Source organism: Pezoporus occidentalis, unplaced genomic scaffold (genome assembly GCF_034315485.1).
Source record: "Pezoporus occidentalis ecotype Australia unplaced genomic scaffold, CSIRO_AGI_Poc_V1 ctg106, whole genome shotgun sequence".
In the NCBI taxonomy this organism is placed as follows: domain Eukaryota; kingdom Metazoa; phylum Chordata; class Aves; order Psittaciformes; family Psittacidae; genus Pezoporus; species Pezoporus occidentalis.
In genome coordinates, this window is record NW_026912843.1 from 2,342,427 (window position 1) to 2,359,261 (window position 16,835).

The 16,835-nt window shown below is 43.6% G+C and overlaps 1 protein-coding gene across 1 annotated transcript in view; it reads right to left on the reverse strand.

The window, feature by feature from the left end:
* Window positions 1–4,912: 4,912 nt before the first annotated feature.
* The window catches only part of NUP210 (nucleoporin 210), a 66,235-nt gene continuing 54,312 nt past the window's right edge, over window positions 4,913–16,835 (reverse strand). Inside the window, exons 31-40 of the mRNA XM_062620865.1 lie at window positions 15,003–15,178; window positions 13,068–13,285; window positions 12,425–12,561; window positions 11,553–11,676; window positions 10,513–10,659; window positions 8,405–8,655; window positions 7,642–7,861; window positions 6,992–7,087; window positions 6,762–6,845; window positions 4,913–5,763 (exon numbers count right to left, since the gene is read on the reverse strand). Coding sequence (XP_062476849.1) covers window positions 5,663–5,763; window positions 6,762–6,845; window positions 6,992–7,087; window positions 7,642–7,861; window positions 8,405–8,655; window positions 10,513–10,659; window positions 11,553–11,676; window positions 12,425–12,561; window positions 13,068–13,285; window positions 15,003–15,178 — 1,554 coding nt within the window. The 3' untranslated portion in view covers window positions 4,913–5,662. The remainder of the gene's footprint in view (window positions 5,764–6,761; window positions 6,846–6,991; window positions 7,088–7,641; window positions 7,862–8,404; window positions 8,656–10,512; window positions 10,660–11,552; window positions 11,677–12,424; window positions 12,562–13,067; window positions 13,286–15,002; window positions 15,179–16,835) is intronic.

Genomic DNA, 16,835 nt, shown 5'->3' on the forward strand with positions numbered 1-16,835 from the left:
ACCTGGCCACGGAAGTTCCCCAAACGTACCTGTACACCCTGATTCTGCCTACAGCACGAAAGAGGATTTCAGTGGGCACTGCCTGGCTGCCTTCTCTCAGGAGATCCTCTGTCTGAGGCAACAGCTGGAGCAACGTGCCTTGACTGGACCTTGCCCTCCAGCTGTACCTCTAACAGGTGAAACTGGGAGGAGGAGGCCCCACAGAAATCCCCTGAGGACATTCATAGAATCACAGAATGGTTTGGGTTGGAAAGGACCTTAGGATCATGCAGTTCCAACCCCCTGCCATGGGCAGGGACACCTCGCACTAAACCATGGCACCCAAGGCTTCGTCCAACCTGAGGAATGACTGACACAGATACCTTATGAATGCACATATCAGCAACCAAATAGGGAAAAGAATGATGCCTTTATACTAAATGCACTGATTAGCAAAGAGCCTGGATTAACACCTATAAAAGTTGAATTCTTCATATAAAGAAGTCAGCAAACCTGCTGCTAGGAAAACCTCCTTGAGCACCACCAGATGATCCTGCCTCCTGATCACAACTAACTTAACTGCAAAGGTTGGCTCAATGTTTTATTCATCACCCACCTTGCATGTTAAGGGGGGAGATAACGATTATGCTTCTTTTGGGATGTTATATTAGCGAACAGGTTGGCTTGAAGACTAATATTTACCTAGTCTTGCTAATCTAAGGAAATAATTCCCCGCAATGTGGCTGTTAAACGACTGCTGACAGGCAGGAGGTTTCTGGATGAAGCAAGACAGCCCAGGAGAGGCAGTTGTGAGGAGGCCTGGTGGCTGTAACCAGGGGAGCAGCCTGAGCTGCCTCACCAAGCCCATGGGGCTGGCACCAATTTCCCTTTGGTAGCTCTGCACAGGTTCACACAGCAGTCCTGGAGCTCACCCACTGTGAGAGAGCTCTTGCAGACATGGTAATTCTCTGGAATTCTAATGATACCTTTGTGTAACGTTTCAGTAGGGCACTATTAGTCAGTATTTAGGATGATTCAGTATTAATTATTATTAACAATTTCCATTGTGCTTCCCCCGTTCTGAGCACCCAAACACCCACCAGGCACCCTCCAGCCCTCCTGTGGCACCACATCTCCCTCACACCCTCCCCAGATCCCACAGCGTGACTGGGATTTCACCATTATTTCCTTTACAGACACAGTTTCCCTTTTCTTCCCCACTCCTCGCAGACGCTTACTGCTGAACACAGCTGTACCTTTGAGCTGACTTTCCTCAAGGCTCCAAGTGTGTGTGGATTAAAGCAAGCCCCAAACCCCCCATCCCAAGTACCTGCTAAGACATTTCCCCCTTCCTCCTGCTCTACCCCGGGGCTCCAGCCCTCCACCTCAGCAGTGGCTGTGCTGTGACCCTCTGAGTTTATAGCACTTGCTTCCATTTCCCAAGGGAAAAAAGTCTTGGAATTGGGTTTTCAACGGCACTAGGTGCAGCTGTGGAAAGAGAGGCTGTTCTCACGCTAAGGATCGAACATAGCCGCTTCCAATACAGGTTGGTTCTGCCAGGGGTATTCAGAGAGGAAACCCAAGGCAGCAAGGACACTCCAAGTCATTTACTCAGCCATTTCACTACTCACAGGTTGGCTTTGCTTTTTCTGTAGTCTGTGAAGTGCATTAAAAAGAAAAGTTCAAGATCTACCATGCTGTCATACACTCGCCATTGCGGGCATGCACCCAGTCCTGCTGATACCAGGGAATAAAGGGTTAACATTGTGCCTGCTTGCTCAAGCAGTCGTTGTGCTTGGTGAAGCAGAACCATAGGAGTCAAAGTTGCTAGAATGGCGAAGCAGAACTGTAGGAGTTACAGCTGCTAGGCAGAATTGTAGTAGATGAGATTCATAACTTAATGTTTAAGACATTCTTGTTTAAATAGTACCATAGAAAGAAAAGGAACAAAAGATAGCCAGAGTAACAACATTTGCAAACTTGACAAGTTCTTGCTTTAAGATACATAAAACCAGCTTGTACCAAACCTGAGGTTTGGACAGGAGCCGAAACTCTAACTGAGTCTGCGTGAAAGCAAGAGGTTACTCGCGGTGATGAAGAGGAACTACAGGCCTTCATCCCTACGACCCCCTAATGACCACCACCAGGAGGCACTGCACAAACGCATCAATGGGACGAACACCAGAAAACTAATTGTAATACTAGACGGGAATAGGTTTTGCATATGTATTAGGCATGAAGCAATCTCATGTTTACGTAATCATTATATGTAATAGAAACAGACTGGCAAAGGAAAGGTGCGCATGCTTTTGGAGGAGCGATCCCCCATGCGCCTCAGTGCTGAATAAAGCATACCTACTTTACAACTTTAACAAGCTGTGGAGTCTACCTGTGTACCACTGCTGCTGCCCCGGAGCAAAGCCAGCGCTCCTGCTGCATGCGGCGGGACCAAGGTTAGGGTCCAAGTGCAGCACGGAATGTTTTGTTACCTGATAAGAAAGCAATTCAAATCACATCAGACATTCATGTACAATATACACGTTCTCAGCAGCCCTTCTCCCATGCAGCAACGCTCAAGAACAAGCATAAGTGAAAAGAGGAAAAACAGCATTAAATGCAAAAAAACCCAAACCTCATTTTGTTACCTGGTAATGAAGAAGTTAAGGTTTTGATAATCTTGAGTTTAGAACTGCATGCTGCAAGGAAAAACAGCTTCCCTACAAGCTCACAGACCTTGAGGAGATGGAGAAGGCTGGTACATGAACCATGGGGATCAGAGGACGAGGAACACGTAACTTCAGACAGATGAGGAAGGCAAAGTGATTTTGAAAAGCTCCGCAGAACAGAAGGCAACCATGTAATTGTGCTCCTGAAGGAACTTGGTTCATCCTAATACTAAAAATCACACCTCGTGAGATCAGAGACCCCTGGCTACAGAGACCCTTACTCATGGAACAAGCACAGTGAAATCAATCTATCCTGTGTCATTAAACAGAGACAAGAGAATGTGAGAGCCAATGGCTGTAGATACAGGCTGTTAACAGAAAACACTGGTTTCACTAGTTGAAAAGCATGCAAGTGGAGAGCTGGCAGCCAAGGTTGTGCTGGTCCTGTGGAGCTACCACCCAGTACCCATTACTGCACGGACATGGAATAAACAGCTATCTCAAGTGCATGTCTTCACTGGCTCCCTGCACACTGGGTGAAGAACACCGACCTGGGGACAACTTTAGTCCATTGTTAAACAATAAACTAAAAATTGACCTTTACACTGCCAGCAAAACTGATATCCCCAAGCCCCCACACACAGCAGACACCTGACGGACCACTCCAGCTCCTAAAGGCAAAAACCTCACTACTGCCTGTAGCATGTTGGATCCTGACCCATACCAGCTCCCTATTTCACCTTAGGGTTTTTGTTAACTCCCCTCTGGCTCTAGCTTTTGTAAATCACAGGCTAGGCAGAATGGGAGTGAGAAGGAATAGGAGAGTAAAACCTTGCTTGCAAGCATTTCTGAAATGCTGAAGGCAGATATTCCTGCCCCTTTCATTTCTCTCTGAAAGGAAGAGGGGAAAGATGACATCTTTCGTTAAAAACCCAAATGAAGAGTGGGAAGTTTGAACAAACCTGGAAAACTAACAAGTTGCTTCTTCAGCCCTCACTGACTGCAGCAGGAATTGAGGATGCTTAGTGAAACCTGGGAAAAGCCCCTGACCACAAATACTAGATGAAAAGTAATAATACTTAAACACTTTACATCATCAAAATTGAGAATGTAAAATCACGACTGCAAGGACTGAGGGGCAGAAGGTGAAGTACAAATAATATAGTCTAGTGCTAAATTGTGACTAGCCAAAGAACAAGTCCATCAACAGCATACTAAAGGAATCTTACAAAGCTTTATTAAATAATACAGATACAACTCATTATTATTTACATCCAAATTGTCAATTTTAAGTAGTACTAGTGCATAAGGCACAACTCCAGAACCAGCCACTAAGTTACACAACACTCAATATAATAACATGTAAGAATGCTGAGTTTTGTAATATTGTGTGAACCCAAACCTGTATGCCACGAACAACGTCTGCACTCCACTCCTCTACTTACCTGCAGAGTTCTGCACACAATGTATTTTGCATAAACTATTTTGTTACTTGAAGTAGGGCAACTGCCATCACTGTCATTATGGTCCTTAGGAGAGACACCCAGCATATTCACAATTCAGACTGTGATCCTTGCTATATGTAAACAAAGTCCTTAGCTGATAGCTGCAAGATCCTCTTTATGGATTAAAAATTACTGAGATTAATATTATAATCCTCAAAATAATAATCCTACTGCAATACTTCTTGTTTTCCTTTTTTCCCCTATTCTCAGGGAAGTACCTTAGGACTAAGAACTGGAATCAGGTCTTTCCAAATGAATTTTACACATAAGAAAAAAGCTCAAGTAAGCATTCCTCACTGCCATCTTGTTTAGAAAGCAAACTATATATCAGCACACAGTGGTAACTGCCTGGGTGAGCAGAGTACTTTCTGGTGTGCCCAGAATTGTGCATTTTATACCTGTCTGTCAAGAAGAAAACCAAAAAGTCAACCAAAAGACCCCCACTTTAATACTTAAGCAATTAAATCCTACATTGTATTTTACAGACTTACAAATGAGCGCTTATTAACAGGCTACTGTGGTACTGGGCAGCTGAAAGGAAGATTCTGGGTGCAGCTATATCTGTTTGTACATGAATACACCTGAGAGGAGCAGACTGAACCAGCTGAAGAGGTCACTCATTCCAAGTGTGAAACAAGCCACTTTCCAGTGCACCAGGTAACTAGTGGTAATAAAAGGCGGCTCAGCTTCTACCGAGGTACTTTTATGTGTGAAACAACCTATTTCTATCAGAACACAGTTAACAGCTTTCAATTAACCAGAAGAAAGGTCCACTTCAAAGGCACATGCTTTCACATTCCAGTCCAAAAAAAGTGCTTACAGTAACAAGACAGGAATACTGCAATTGTACTCAAAGGAAGCTGCACTAAGAGAGTTTTGGTTTTCTTGGTTTTTGTTGTTGTAGAAACAGCTCCAAATTATTCACAGTTGTTCCAGCATTCCTAATGTTAAACCAGCACATTATGGTGATGAATGGCATTGTAAGGCTGAATGTGAGAACACTTATCAGTGCAGTACATTCCTGAGTCTTTAGAACTCAAAATAAAAAATAGTTCTTTGAAATATACAATCTCTTCATAGTTTTGGCTCATATTTGACCTATTTTTCTATTTCCCTTTTTAAAAAAAGTTCATCAAAATCTTTTACAAAAAAACAAACAAAAAACCCACAACATTTTTTATCTCTATCACTTAGACATAACCTCCAGTTGCTTGAAGAGTGCAAGAAAGCTCAGCATAAACTCGGCTTCTGTCCAGCCAGCCTTGTCATCTAAGTGTAAAACAGCAGGTAAAGGAAATTCCAAAGAAGTGAACACTGACAAAAAAAAAATAAGGCAAAAAATTCAAAAAGCTCTAAATACATATTAAAAAATAAAAAAGAAGCCAGTTCCAATTCCAGAGATGAATTACAGCAAAACTGTGAAAGTTCTGACAGTCACAATTGTTAAAGGCACTCATTTTTGTATTTTTCTGCTTTTCCAGCCCTAGTGCACAAGGATGAGTCCTGCTGCCCCTAACGGGAACCATAGCCTGTGCTCCAGAGCGTGGAAGATGGGCTTGTTTTCCTGCTTGAGGACTGAGGACTGAAGGGAAGCACGGGTGATGCGGAGAAACCTAAAACCCAGGGAAAAGGAGAACAAACCCAGTCAGACTCAGGAGTGGTGGAAGTAAGAAACAAATAACTGCTGTCATCATCTGCTGCAACACCTGGCAAGTGACTCCAATGATCTGTTCAAAGTGAAACAACCCCTTTACCTTATGGCCTGTTAAAAAGATATCTTCTATGTATCACAATTTTGTACTGCTCCCTAGTAAGGATTTTAATTCAAGAATTAATTACATTGGGGGGGGGGGCACAACACATTTCACCTTGGCAAATAACCCTGAATTTGCCTTATTTTATCTGGAGTGTCAGGTACGTGTATTTATAAGCAGGACTGCAGCTCACCACAACTTGGATGCAGCTGTAATAGTGTGCATTTTGTTTTAATGGCCACTGTCTATCACAGGCCTGCCAAGTGAATGGGTGGGTTTTGCATATTTCTGAAAGAGTTTGATTCTGCAACGCTGCACATAGGTAAAATAGGGAATAAATAATGATACCAAAAATCACAGCTAAAACATGACTGCAAGATCAGAAGTAGTGAAAGAACAAACTGTTCCCCGAGCAACACAACCAACTCTTCCATAGCCCTGTGTCCTTTGCCCCCTGCCTTGCCCTTCCCAGTCTCTTACAGCAGCCCCAGTTCACAGTACCTTCCAGCACGCTGACAGCACCAGCGATGCAGCGCGTGCCACAGTTCAGTAGGAGCAGAACTGTGGATATCTCTCCTCTACCCATTCAGTGATTTGCAGGAATTCTTACACTTTCAACCCATTCCCTATTTCCAGTGTGGCTGAAGTTGGCTGAGGGTTTCACAACAATTAGCAGTGGGTAAAGGGGAGGATGGGGAGTGGAGCAGAAGCAACAAATGTCATAGGAACTGGCACAGTGCTGCTTGTAATATAATTCAGTACAGAGTCTGTCACAGTCATACTTCCCTGTGTTCAATCCCAGCACAACAGCCAAAGTAATCAATTCATTCAGTTAGAACTGGGTAACAGCTGCTTACTATTATAGGTGTGTTGAGGAGTGGTCCTTGGGGTAAATGCTGGATGGCTGTGCTCGTCTTTTGGTGAGAAAACCGCATGATAGACTGGAAGACATGGTAAAAAGCCCAAAATCAAACAAAAAGCCAAACCAACAAAATCATTTCGCATGGCAATTATTGTTCTGTATCTTACAGCTAATGCACTGTAAGAAGTTATAGAAAAAACACCTGGCAATCTTTAGGTTTCTTACCTATAATCATAACAGCTGTCCCTGCTAGTAGTGCAAAAAGCGTGAAGAACATTACTTGGTAAGAATCAAGAAAGTGCTGGAACAGGCTGGCTCCATCTGCAGAATTGATTAAGAGGAGACAATACTGAGTTAAAAGAATGCTCCTTTAATCTGCTTTAAGAGAGCTGAGAGCTCTTAACTCAAACTGAGATAGACAAAAAAAGGGTTTTATCTATAGCAAATAAGTGTAATCAAATCAGGTAATACAACTTTGATTCTAGTGACTATTTCCAATGCTGTCTTTGAAAAATTTGCTAATAACAGTTGAAGATATACAATGTCTGAAGTATGTTCTTCACTTTCCCAGCCCCAAAGTGATGACTGATTTTCAAATTAACAAGCCATGCTTGAGCATAAACAAAAAGGCAAAAATGCTTTCAGACACTTCAGCACTGGATACTGACACCAACTCGAACAGAATATTTTGGGCTGACCCAAGAGGGAAATATGTTCAGCTTCAGACATAACAAGGAATTGTATTCAAGTCCTCTGGTCTCAGTGAGCAGCCTACATGTCCATCAGAATGTTAGCTGCCAGGTCAGGTTTTCACAGGCCAAATTTTGTAACCTCATGAGCATTACTGGAAGTTAAGGGTTTAGAGATAAACTTACGTTTCACTGGTGCACTGGTTCTGTCAGTCAAGTAAATCACTGTCACTGGGATGGTGATAGACTGGTCAGTCACAGGACTAGAGACAGTAAGAGTGGTTGATAAGGATCCCTGGCTTGAAACTCTTGGGTCAGACAGACTAACAGTGTAGACTACATAACTAGGCAGCCCATAGGATTTCTCCTTCTCAAATGCCTTCACTCTTGGTGATCCAGATTTCACCTGCCAAGGAAAAAAGCCAACCTGAAGTAGACTGCTTGAGAAAGCCCAGCACATGCCCATCTTCCAGGCCACACATCAGAAATCTGTTACTCCCCAGAAACACAGAGCAGCTCGGCCTCAGGAGTCTTGGTTGCAACTTCACAGTGACACCTGCAGCACTAAACCCCTGTTTATTGTTATGGCTGTCCTGCTAACTGCCCTTCCTGTGGGCCCAGGCTAACCCCACACAGGCAGAAATCAAAGCAGCCCTTACTGAGCCAGGGGCAGTCAAACAAGTATGTGGGCAAGAACCTACCCTAGATGTTGGGGATTAGGCAGACTTTCTGCTTCCCCCCACATCCTGGGTAGCACACAGGAAAGCCTGACACATTTCTACTACCCCAAAACAAAGAGGAACACATTCCAAGATGAGTATTTCCAAATCATCTCAGGAACAATCTTGACATGGTAAAGGTGGCACAGAGTGTCTTTGGCTAGAAAGCTGCATGTAACAGAATAAAATGCTTGCAGCTGTGATGTGATACTTTCCAGCAATGCACTCACCTCCAGGGTATCAAGAATTTCAGTGGCACCAAATATTTTCACATCGGAGCTTGTGTAACGATTGCTTAAAAGCATTTCCGTTTGGTCAGCATAAAAGCCAGGATTGAATGGCACCTCAGTACTGATCTGCTCCCCAGAGAAGTGGCTGCTTTGGATCGAAGCTGTAACTCTGAGAGCAGTTCTACTCATGCTGAGCTGCTTCAGCTGCTTGTCAGTGAGCCTGTGCATTGTGATGGAACAGGTGTAATGTCCTAGAGAAACAAAAGCACTTTTGACTGTTAATTGCTCATCTTTTTTGATTTTTCTTTCATGCAGGGTGAGATTTCTCTAAAGATGTCTTTAGAGAGCTAAAAATCTTCAGAGAAGAGCTAAAAAAGGTGGCAAAATTCAACAAACAGCAAGATCAGGAGCACACAGGCGAACAGGACAGTGCATCTACTGGGCTAAGCATCAACCCAAGCACTAAACCAACTGGGGGTACTTTTTGTCCCAAACTAAACATCCTGATAAAAACATGGAAATGGCAGTTTCCAGTCACGTTTTATTGTAATATGCCACTGAGACTCAGTTCCACTCTGAATGGAACATTTATGCTAAGGTTGATGGAAAAGCTTTACTGAAAACAAAATTTCACATCCTATTTCATACTCTCTTCTCCTGATGTTATTAAAATTTTAGTCAGTTACCATCACCCTTTCTGTGGGCACATGGGTTATTATTTAGAAAAGCTTCTTTAAAGGTTAGGTATTCACCATGGTTCTTGTCTCTTACAGGATCTGTCTATTATTAACAATAAAGAGAATAAAAGAAATCCCCAGTAGGAAGATACAAAGTGTAAGTAACAAGCAGCTCACAAGGTGCAGCACAGAGGCAGGCACTATTATGCAAGGTAGACCAGTGTTTTACACAGGGGGTACAGGGGTTAATTCACCAGGTAATTCATGTCATTTCTATCAGTCCATGGTGTTCTGGTTCTTTTTAAATCATGTTATAGTTATGAAATACTAACACATGGCTTAGACTTCCACAATTTTATTTACCTTTCCACAGTACCTGGTCACTGCCCCTCCTCTTAAGTCCCAGTTCAGGCTGCTTTGGGGATACACAGGAATTTTGCCTTTCATAAGACATTACAGCACTTGGGTTGTGCAGAACAGTTTGAAAGCATACAAAGAATTCCTATACAAATTCTTTGTATTATTTGAATACAAAGAGTTGAAAATGTATTACTTTCACCAGATTTTCACATTTACACCATTCCCCTCACTTAAATCACTGAGGTTAGCTCCACAGCAGTAACTACAGTGGCAGGGCTTTTAAAAGGCCAGTTTCAAACAGAAAGAATAGTTAACTGCAGAGCATAATTTGGTGAAAACTAAAGATCCTTGGTACAGAGACATTAAAACTCATGATTGCTTCTCTTATCCCTAGCCTTAACTTCCACTGTACTAATGGCAAAGGCACTGATGTGTGGCAAGAACATACCTCAAAGAGCCACAAGATGTTTACAGCTACAGAGATACCTAATTTTGGAGTATCTATCACCTTAGTGCTCATTTGTACCAGCTCAAGGAGGAAGTGATTTATTTCCATAGTTTCACAAATACGGGGCTTGCTATCCCTTTCTAAATTGTTAGACACAAGGCAATCTAGTTTTTGTACAGTTCAGCATTCTGCAATACCCTCACTTTCCTCTCAAGGTCCCACCTTAAGGTCCTTTCCAACCCTAACCATTCCATGCTTCTGTGATTGGACTGTCTCTAAATATAGAAGCAACAACGTGCAAAATTAGGATCTAAATTTGCAGTGTTTCCCCCCTCCCCCAGGAAAACAATGTTTCTGAGTTTCTTCCTGGCTTACTACTACAATCCTGAGAAACACATGAAATGGGCTTCCACTGGTTCCCAGCTCTCTGAAAACAAGTGAATGGTTTAGTCAGATAGAGCTGACCAAGGAGAGTACACGTTAACTCCTCACTGCAGCCTGAGGTCCTGCACAGCAATGCTCAGAGGCTTCAAGAAGAAATCTGCCGGGTCAAAGAAGTTCGGACTAAACCATACCAGAATTCCAAGTGTCTGCCTGGAGCACGGAATCTTGTCTCATCTTACCTGAAACTGCATCAAATCCAGGTTCTGCTAGAAAAATATCCCGTGCTGGGAAGTCAAACACACCGTTGCTAAAACCCAGATGGCAGCTGATAATGGACTGTGGTTGTAATTCAGAAATGGCTTCGATCTGAGCAGGCGAGCACTCCCCTAAGGGGGGGAAATAATTTAATCTCTAATTAATTACTTAGAAAATAAAATTATAACTAATTCATTTTTAATTCATTAAAAGCAAAACCATGGCTTGAAATACCAGGTTATTCTGCCACCTTCTGAAGTAGCTTCACAAGGTTATGATGATGTTAAAATAGCTGGAAATCACGGAGATCTGCCCTGTTGCAGATCTGGTCCCAAAGAAACAGCAATTTTATATGCTGTGGGATTTTTCTGACCGGAATAATTTATTCACAGGAGGGACTGAACTAGAGAGGATTTTCAGATCAGATGTGGCTGCTGAATAACTTACATGAACCTGGGAATCTTGATTCATTTTCTAGTTTCTGGCAAGATGGGATTTTGGTAGGCTAATGGTTTACATAAGGCACAATAAAATACTATATGGACAAGTACAAAATTAAGCTAAAAACTAAAAGGAACTTGACCAGTTTATTAAATAGAGGACATGACATGATGCTTAATCCTTACATTGATCCTAATTGCTGATAATTTCTGTGGAACATTGAAGGATGGTCACTACTTTAAGCATGCTAAGGAAGAAAAAGTAACTTCAAGAAGGCAACTGGAATTATCAGCAACTTACCAGCTGATTGCTTACTGTTTTTTGATAAGATCAAAAATGACTCCTCTATTATCTACCAGTTTTATCAGTGAAATCTTAACAGTGCCCCTGAACAGCCTCCCAGTTCTGTAACATGGCCCTAAGATTCCGCTAGAGATTCTGGAAAGGCACTAGAGGTTCACAGAGATCTTGCAACACATTTCACAAACCCTTAAAAACAACCCCCCCCCGAACACACCCCCAACCACCCATCACAAATATAAACCCACACACAAATAACTGCAGATTTCTTTTTCCATCATACCTCTCAAGTTTGTATTTCTTTCTCCAACTGAAACGACTACTTTGGAGGCTGCAACTCCCTGTAAGCTTCCTTTGACTCCACTTACATGCATTGCTGTAGTCCTCTGAGGTACGTTAATCAATACCTGAAAAAAGGATGAAGTACACTGCTACCAAAAACTGGATTAACAAATAAGAATTAAGGCAAAATCAGATCAAGCTGGCTGTGAAAGACACACGCCCCTGAATGGGGAACAGAAGAGAACACTCCAAGAGGTCACCTTTCTACGCTTGCAGAAGCTGCCTTTGCTGGCAGTTAAACATAGTAAAACCTTTTTATCCAGCCCCCAGAAGTTAAGACACATAAAGCTCTAGGTCCAAATTTAATTTCAAAGGCACATCTAGTGCTTATAGGAGCTGATAGCCTGAATTGTGTCAACAGCAGGACTGCGCCACAGGTAGGCAAAGTAACACAACTGAGTAGTTCTGCTCAGTGACGCACAGTAACACTCCACAGCACTTAGGAAGGTCTTGCTGGCATCTCATCCTGCAGTGAAACTTCATTCACAAAAACAGCCACACTCACAAACTGCTTAGCATCTGAAACAACTTAGCCAAGCAAAGGAATCAAAGTGTGCAACGTCAGACCAGCACAGACTAAGAATAGAAACTATTACGCTAGACTTCCCTCCTCAACATCGACTGAAAAATCCCATGACGTGTTTGGATACATACCAAATACTTTCCATTTGCATTTCTAGTACTTTCCCCGTTCAAAAATAGGTTTCTAAATATTGCTAACTAACAAAAACTAAAACCATAGAATGCATTTTTGGTGAGGGTCCCCCGGAGCAAACCAGCCGTAGCAGTGCCGCAGGGTGTGCAGGGCCTCACCTCTCTGTAGGTTTTCAGGGATCCAGGGATCTCGTAGTAGATGGTGACAACACCGGCCTCCCTCGCCATGGCTGCACCAGTCTTGGGGTCGACCTGAAGCACGTTGCTTAGTGAGGAGCTCCATGTGCCCGGCGGGCCTGGCAACACACACACACACACACTGTTCACCAAAGGTCACCTATAACTGCAGCGCACATGAGCCCATGGGCGTCCCCACCACACAGCAGCAGGGGTACACAGAAACTGGGCTCTAGAGTCTCCTGCGGTGGGAGGCTGGCAGCCCAGCACCAGACTGACTCACAGTTATGTTGACAAAGCCTGTTACTTTGCCTGAGTCAAACACAGCAAGTGAAATTAGACAGTCCTAACTCTGCATGATTCCCATAAAAACAAGCCTTTCAAGCAAACTGCATGGAAATGTCTGGAGTCTGATACGCACAAATTCAATACAAGCAACATACTGCACGGTACAATTAAAGTTAGAGGAGTTGATCAAGCCTATTTTTATCATTAACAAGAACAGTGACATTTGATTCTGAACAAACATCATAAATTATGCATTTCATTTTCCTGAGAACGAGAACGAGTCACGCTGATGTCAAATTACAAAGCTGCAAAACCACAGCAGTGCAGCACCATTTACCTTCTTGGGTCAGCAGGGAGGTGCTCAAACAGAGCACATCGCCTACCACCACATCCGTGAGCTCAGGAAAAATGGCATGTTGCACAGGAAGTGGGATGTAGTCTGCAATTCCACTCTGTTCTGCATCCCAGACTTTCAGCAAGGTCAAGCCAACATTTACAGTCCGGATTACAAAGGTGTTGTTTGTGGCTCCTTTCCCAAACTGGACAAAGTCATCTCTACAAATAAAAAGCAATGCTTTTACATTGAGGCAAGTTTGCTAATTTTATTATCTCTACAACAAATAGTGGGTGTTTAACTCTCCTTAGGTAGCTGACTTCTTGTTTCCAGCAATCTCAGAATCACAGAATAGTTGGGGTTGGAAGGGACCTTCAAAGCTCATCATTGTCCCCTGCAATAAGCAGGGACATCTTCACCTAGCTCAGGTTGCCCAGAACCACATCCATCCTGCCCTTGGTTATCTTCATTGAAGTCTAATAAATTGAGGAAAACATTAAAATTTTTCAGATGACACTAGCAAATTTCAGTGCTCACTCATTCTAGGCACTTGCTCAAACCATACTGCAGTCAGGGATGTTTAAGCTCTAATCATGTAGCGTGTACCAAAATACCATCACTGCACTCACTGCAAATTAACTTGGGAAAACAGGATCATTTAGGATGCATCAGGGAGTGTAGTGATAGGACACGGGGTGATGAGTTCAAACTAAAATGGGGGAAGTTCAGGTTAGATATAAGGAAGAAGTTCTTTACTGTTAGGGTGCTGAGGCACTGGAATGGGTTGCCCAAGGAGGTTGTGAATGCTCCATCCCTGGCAGTGTTCAAGGCCAGGCTGGGCAGAGCCTTGGGTGCCATGGTTTAGTGTGAGGTGTCCCTGACCATGGCAGGGGGGTTGGAACTGGATGATCTTAAGGTCCTTTCCAACCCAAACCATTCTCTAATTCTATGATTATGCTGAGGAAATACTGAGGTCAAAATTATGTATGAGAACTACCTCCTAATGTGGAGAACTGCAGAGGTTTAGCATGAGGTGATCTGTCTCTTTTCTCAGGGCGTGGAGAAGTAAAGAAATTTGAAACCAATGTGCATCTCTCCAGCCATATTTAAAAAAGCTAAACCACATGTGCCTGCCAGTTCTGGCATTCCCAAACACGTTGCCACATGGAGCACTGGGAAGTGCACCCAGCACAGAGCCGGGCATCAGCAGCACCGCAGAGGGGTGCAGGTCTGACAGACCAAAGCTGGGTCAAAGAGCAGCACATCTCTCTTGAGGGCTCATAGCTAGCTCTGTGCTGAAGCAGCTCTGTTATGCCTATTGGAAGCTAGGGCAGCAATCAGGGACCTCTATAGAGGTCTATATAGAAATGTCTGCAGATCATTTAGGTGAGAGAAGAGAAAATCTTTCATTCAATCCGTTTTCACTCCCCTGCTTTTAATCATGATCGCTATGTTCTAACTGCAAGGTGCTCTGCAGAAAACAAGCTACATTCCATTGGTAGTGATGGAATTAGTGAGGGATTACTAAAGACCACAGAAGGCTGATCCAGAACCTTCACCACCTTACATGAGTGAAGCAGGGTAACAAAGTACAGGGAGGAGAGAGAATGGAAATGCTGATAAGATCAATTGTTTATATGGATGCCATGTGATGATTGAGAGTCGCTTACAGCAGATTGTCCCTCAGCACATCCCATGGGGGATCATGCTTATCTGGGCAATTTCCTGCTTACCAGAGAACATCCACTGCTAACTGGAACTCTTCTTTCTGCTACAATGTCTCTGAAGACCACAGAGATGAAACCCCTTTGCTAATCCCAGTCCAAGCTGTATCTTCACTTGATATCTTTGGAACAATCCTTGTTCCTTGCTGTGGCTGGGCTATGAGTGTTTGGCCTTTTTTGTTCTCTGTAATGAATACCCAAGACAGACACCTACCTGTTTGTTGCAAAGTTGAGCACGGAGTTATGTGAATGGAAAGTATCTCCAGAGTTGTCATGAAAATGGACTGTGAAGGTCAGCGTCACACCCAGGGGAAGAGCCAGCAATGCCTCTTTGTTCTGTGTGTGCAGAACACGACTCATGGAGATTCGTAGGTATGAGATGGGGCAGACCTGTAAAAACATCAGCAGTGAAAAGCACATTAATAACGCTTCTTTTGATGCCTCTATAAAGTCATCTAAAAGGTCTCTTCTTACACAAATATCCAAAGCTGCTTCTATGAACCATTTGCTGTATGTTGAGCCATCTGGCAGCTCTGGGACATGGAGCTTTTGTCATCAGCACATGTATGTCACAGAATCACAGAAGAGCTGAGGCTGAAAGGGGGCTCTGGAGATGGCCTAGTCCAGCCCGTCCTGCTCAAGCTGGGTTACCTGCACACAGGATCATGTGCAGGCAGGTCCTAAGCATCTCCCAGGATGGAGCCTCCACCCTCTCTCTGGGCAGTTGGTGCAGTGTTCAACAGCCACCACAGTAAAAAAATGCTGTCCAATGTTCAGATAGAATTCCATGTGTTTCAGTTTTTGTGTGTTCCCTCTCACCCTGTCACTGAGCACCACTGGGAAAGGTCTCCTTTCCACCCTCCCATCAGATATTAGTAATCTTCTCCAATAGCACTGGGAACTGAAGCAAGCAGTACAAACACACTGCAGACTTCAGAGACCACGTTACCATCCTATCAATTAGAACTGTTAAAGTCTCCCTGGATACACAGGACCACAAGTGGCCCCTAGACTTCTCTCCCTGTAATTCTTGAACTAAAATGTGTAATTCATTCCCCAGTTCCTAGAACAGGAGTAAACTGGGATGTGTGTGAGAGCAAGGGGATGAAATGGCCACTGTTTCCCCAATGCCCTTGCACCAGGTGAGAAAGCCCAGATGAAACATGCAGCTCCTAAGAGCAAAGGTTTGCCCAGCAGAGGGAACATGAACAATAGCTGCAAAGCTGTTCCCAAGGGATCCCTACCAAGCAACACCACAGACACTACAAACTGCTGCTTCTTGAACTCTCCCATGGTAACCCCAGGACTTTCAGAAGTGGGAAGGAACAACACCTGTGGTCTTCCCTCAAGCTGTGCTGGGGTGGGTTTCTGACCCACCCGGCTGCTGCTCTGGCCAGGCCATCAGCCCCCAGTACTGGCAGACAGAGGTGAAATGTGACAGACAAAAGCAGTCAGGCCTGGCAGCACCAAGTCCAGGTTGGAAGGGGCTTGGAGTAACCTGCTCTAGTGGAAGGTGTCCCTTCCTGTGGCAGGGGGTTGGAACTGGATGAGCTTTAAGGTCCCTTCTAACAAACCAGTCTGATTCATGATTCTATGACCTGACAAACCCCAACTGGTCAGCAGGGTGCATCTGGTTGCCTCTGTGCCTCTCCTTAACCAAGACAGAAGTTAGGAACTGCTCCAGATCCTTTGGAAAAGCCTGCTAAGTTATCCAGATGTGCACACCCCATGTTTCTGCAGTAACACTCCAGTGACAGAAGTCTGTCTGAAGACAAAGACTTCACAACCATTTTTTGGTTTTGTTTTTTGAACAACACATTACTACTATTCTCTATTAATTTATCTAGGTTAAACACCAAAATTACCCAACAAAACCAACTGTATCTGTACTTTCTGTTACATCTGCTGGAAAATAAATAATGGAAGGATATATAAAGCAAAACCCCGCAAATGTATACAGAAAACTATTTTAAAAGCAGCCCTTAAGCTTATCTTGCAGGAAAATCCCTTTAAATCTCTCGTTTCTGACCTAAGAGGCTCAGCTAAA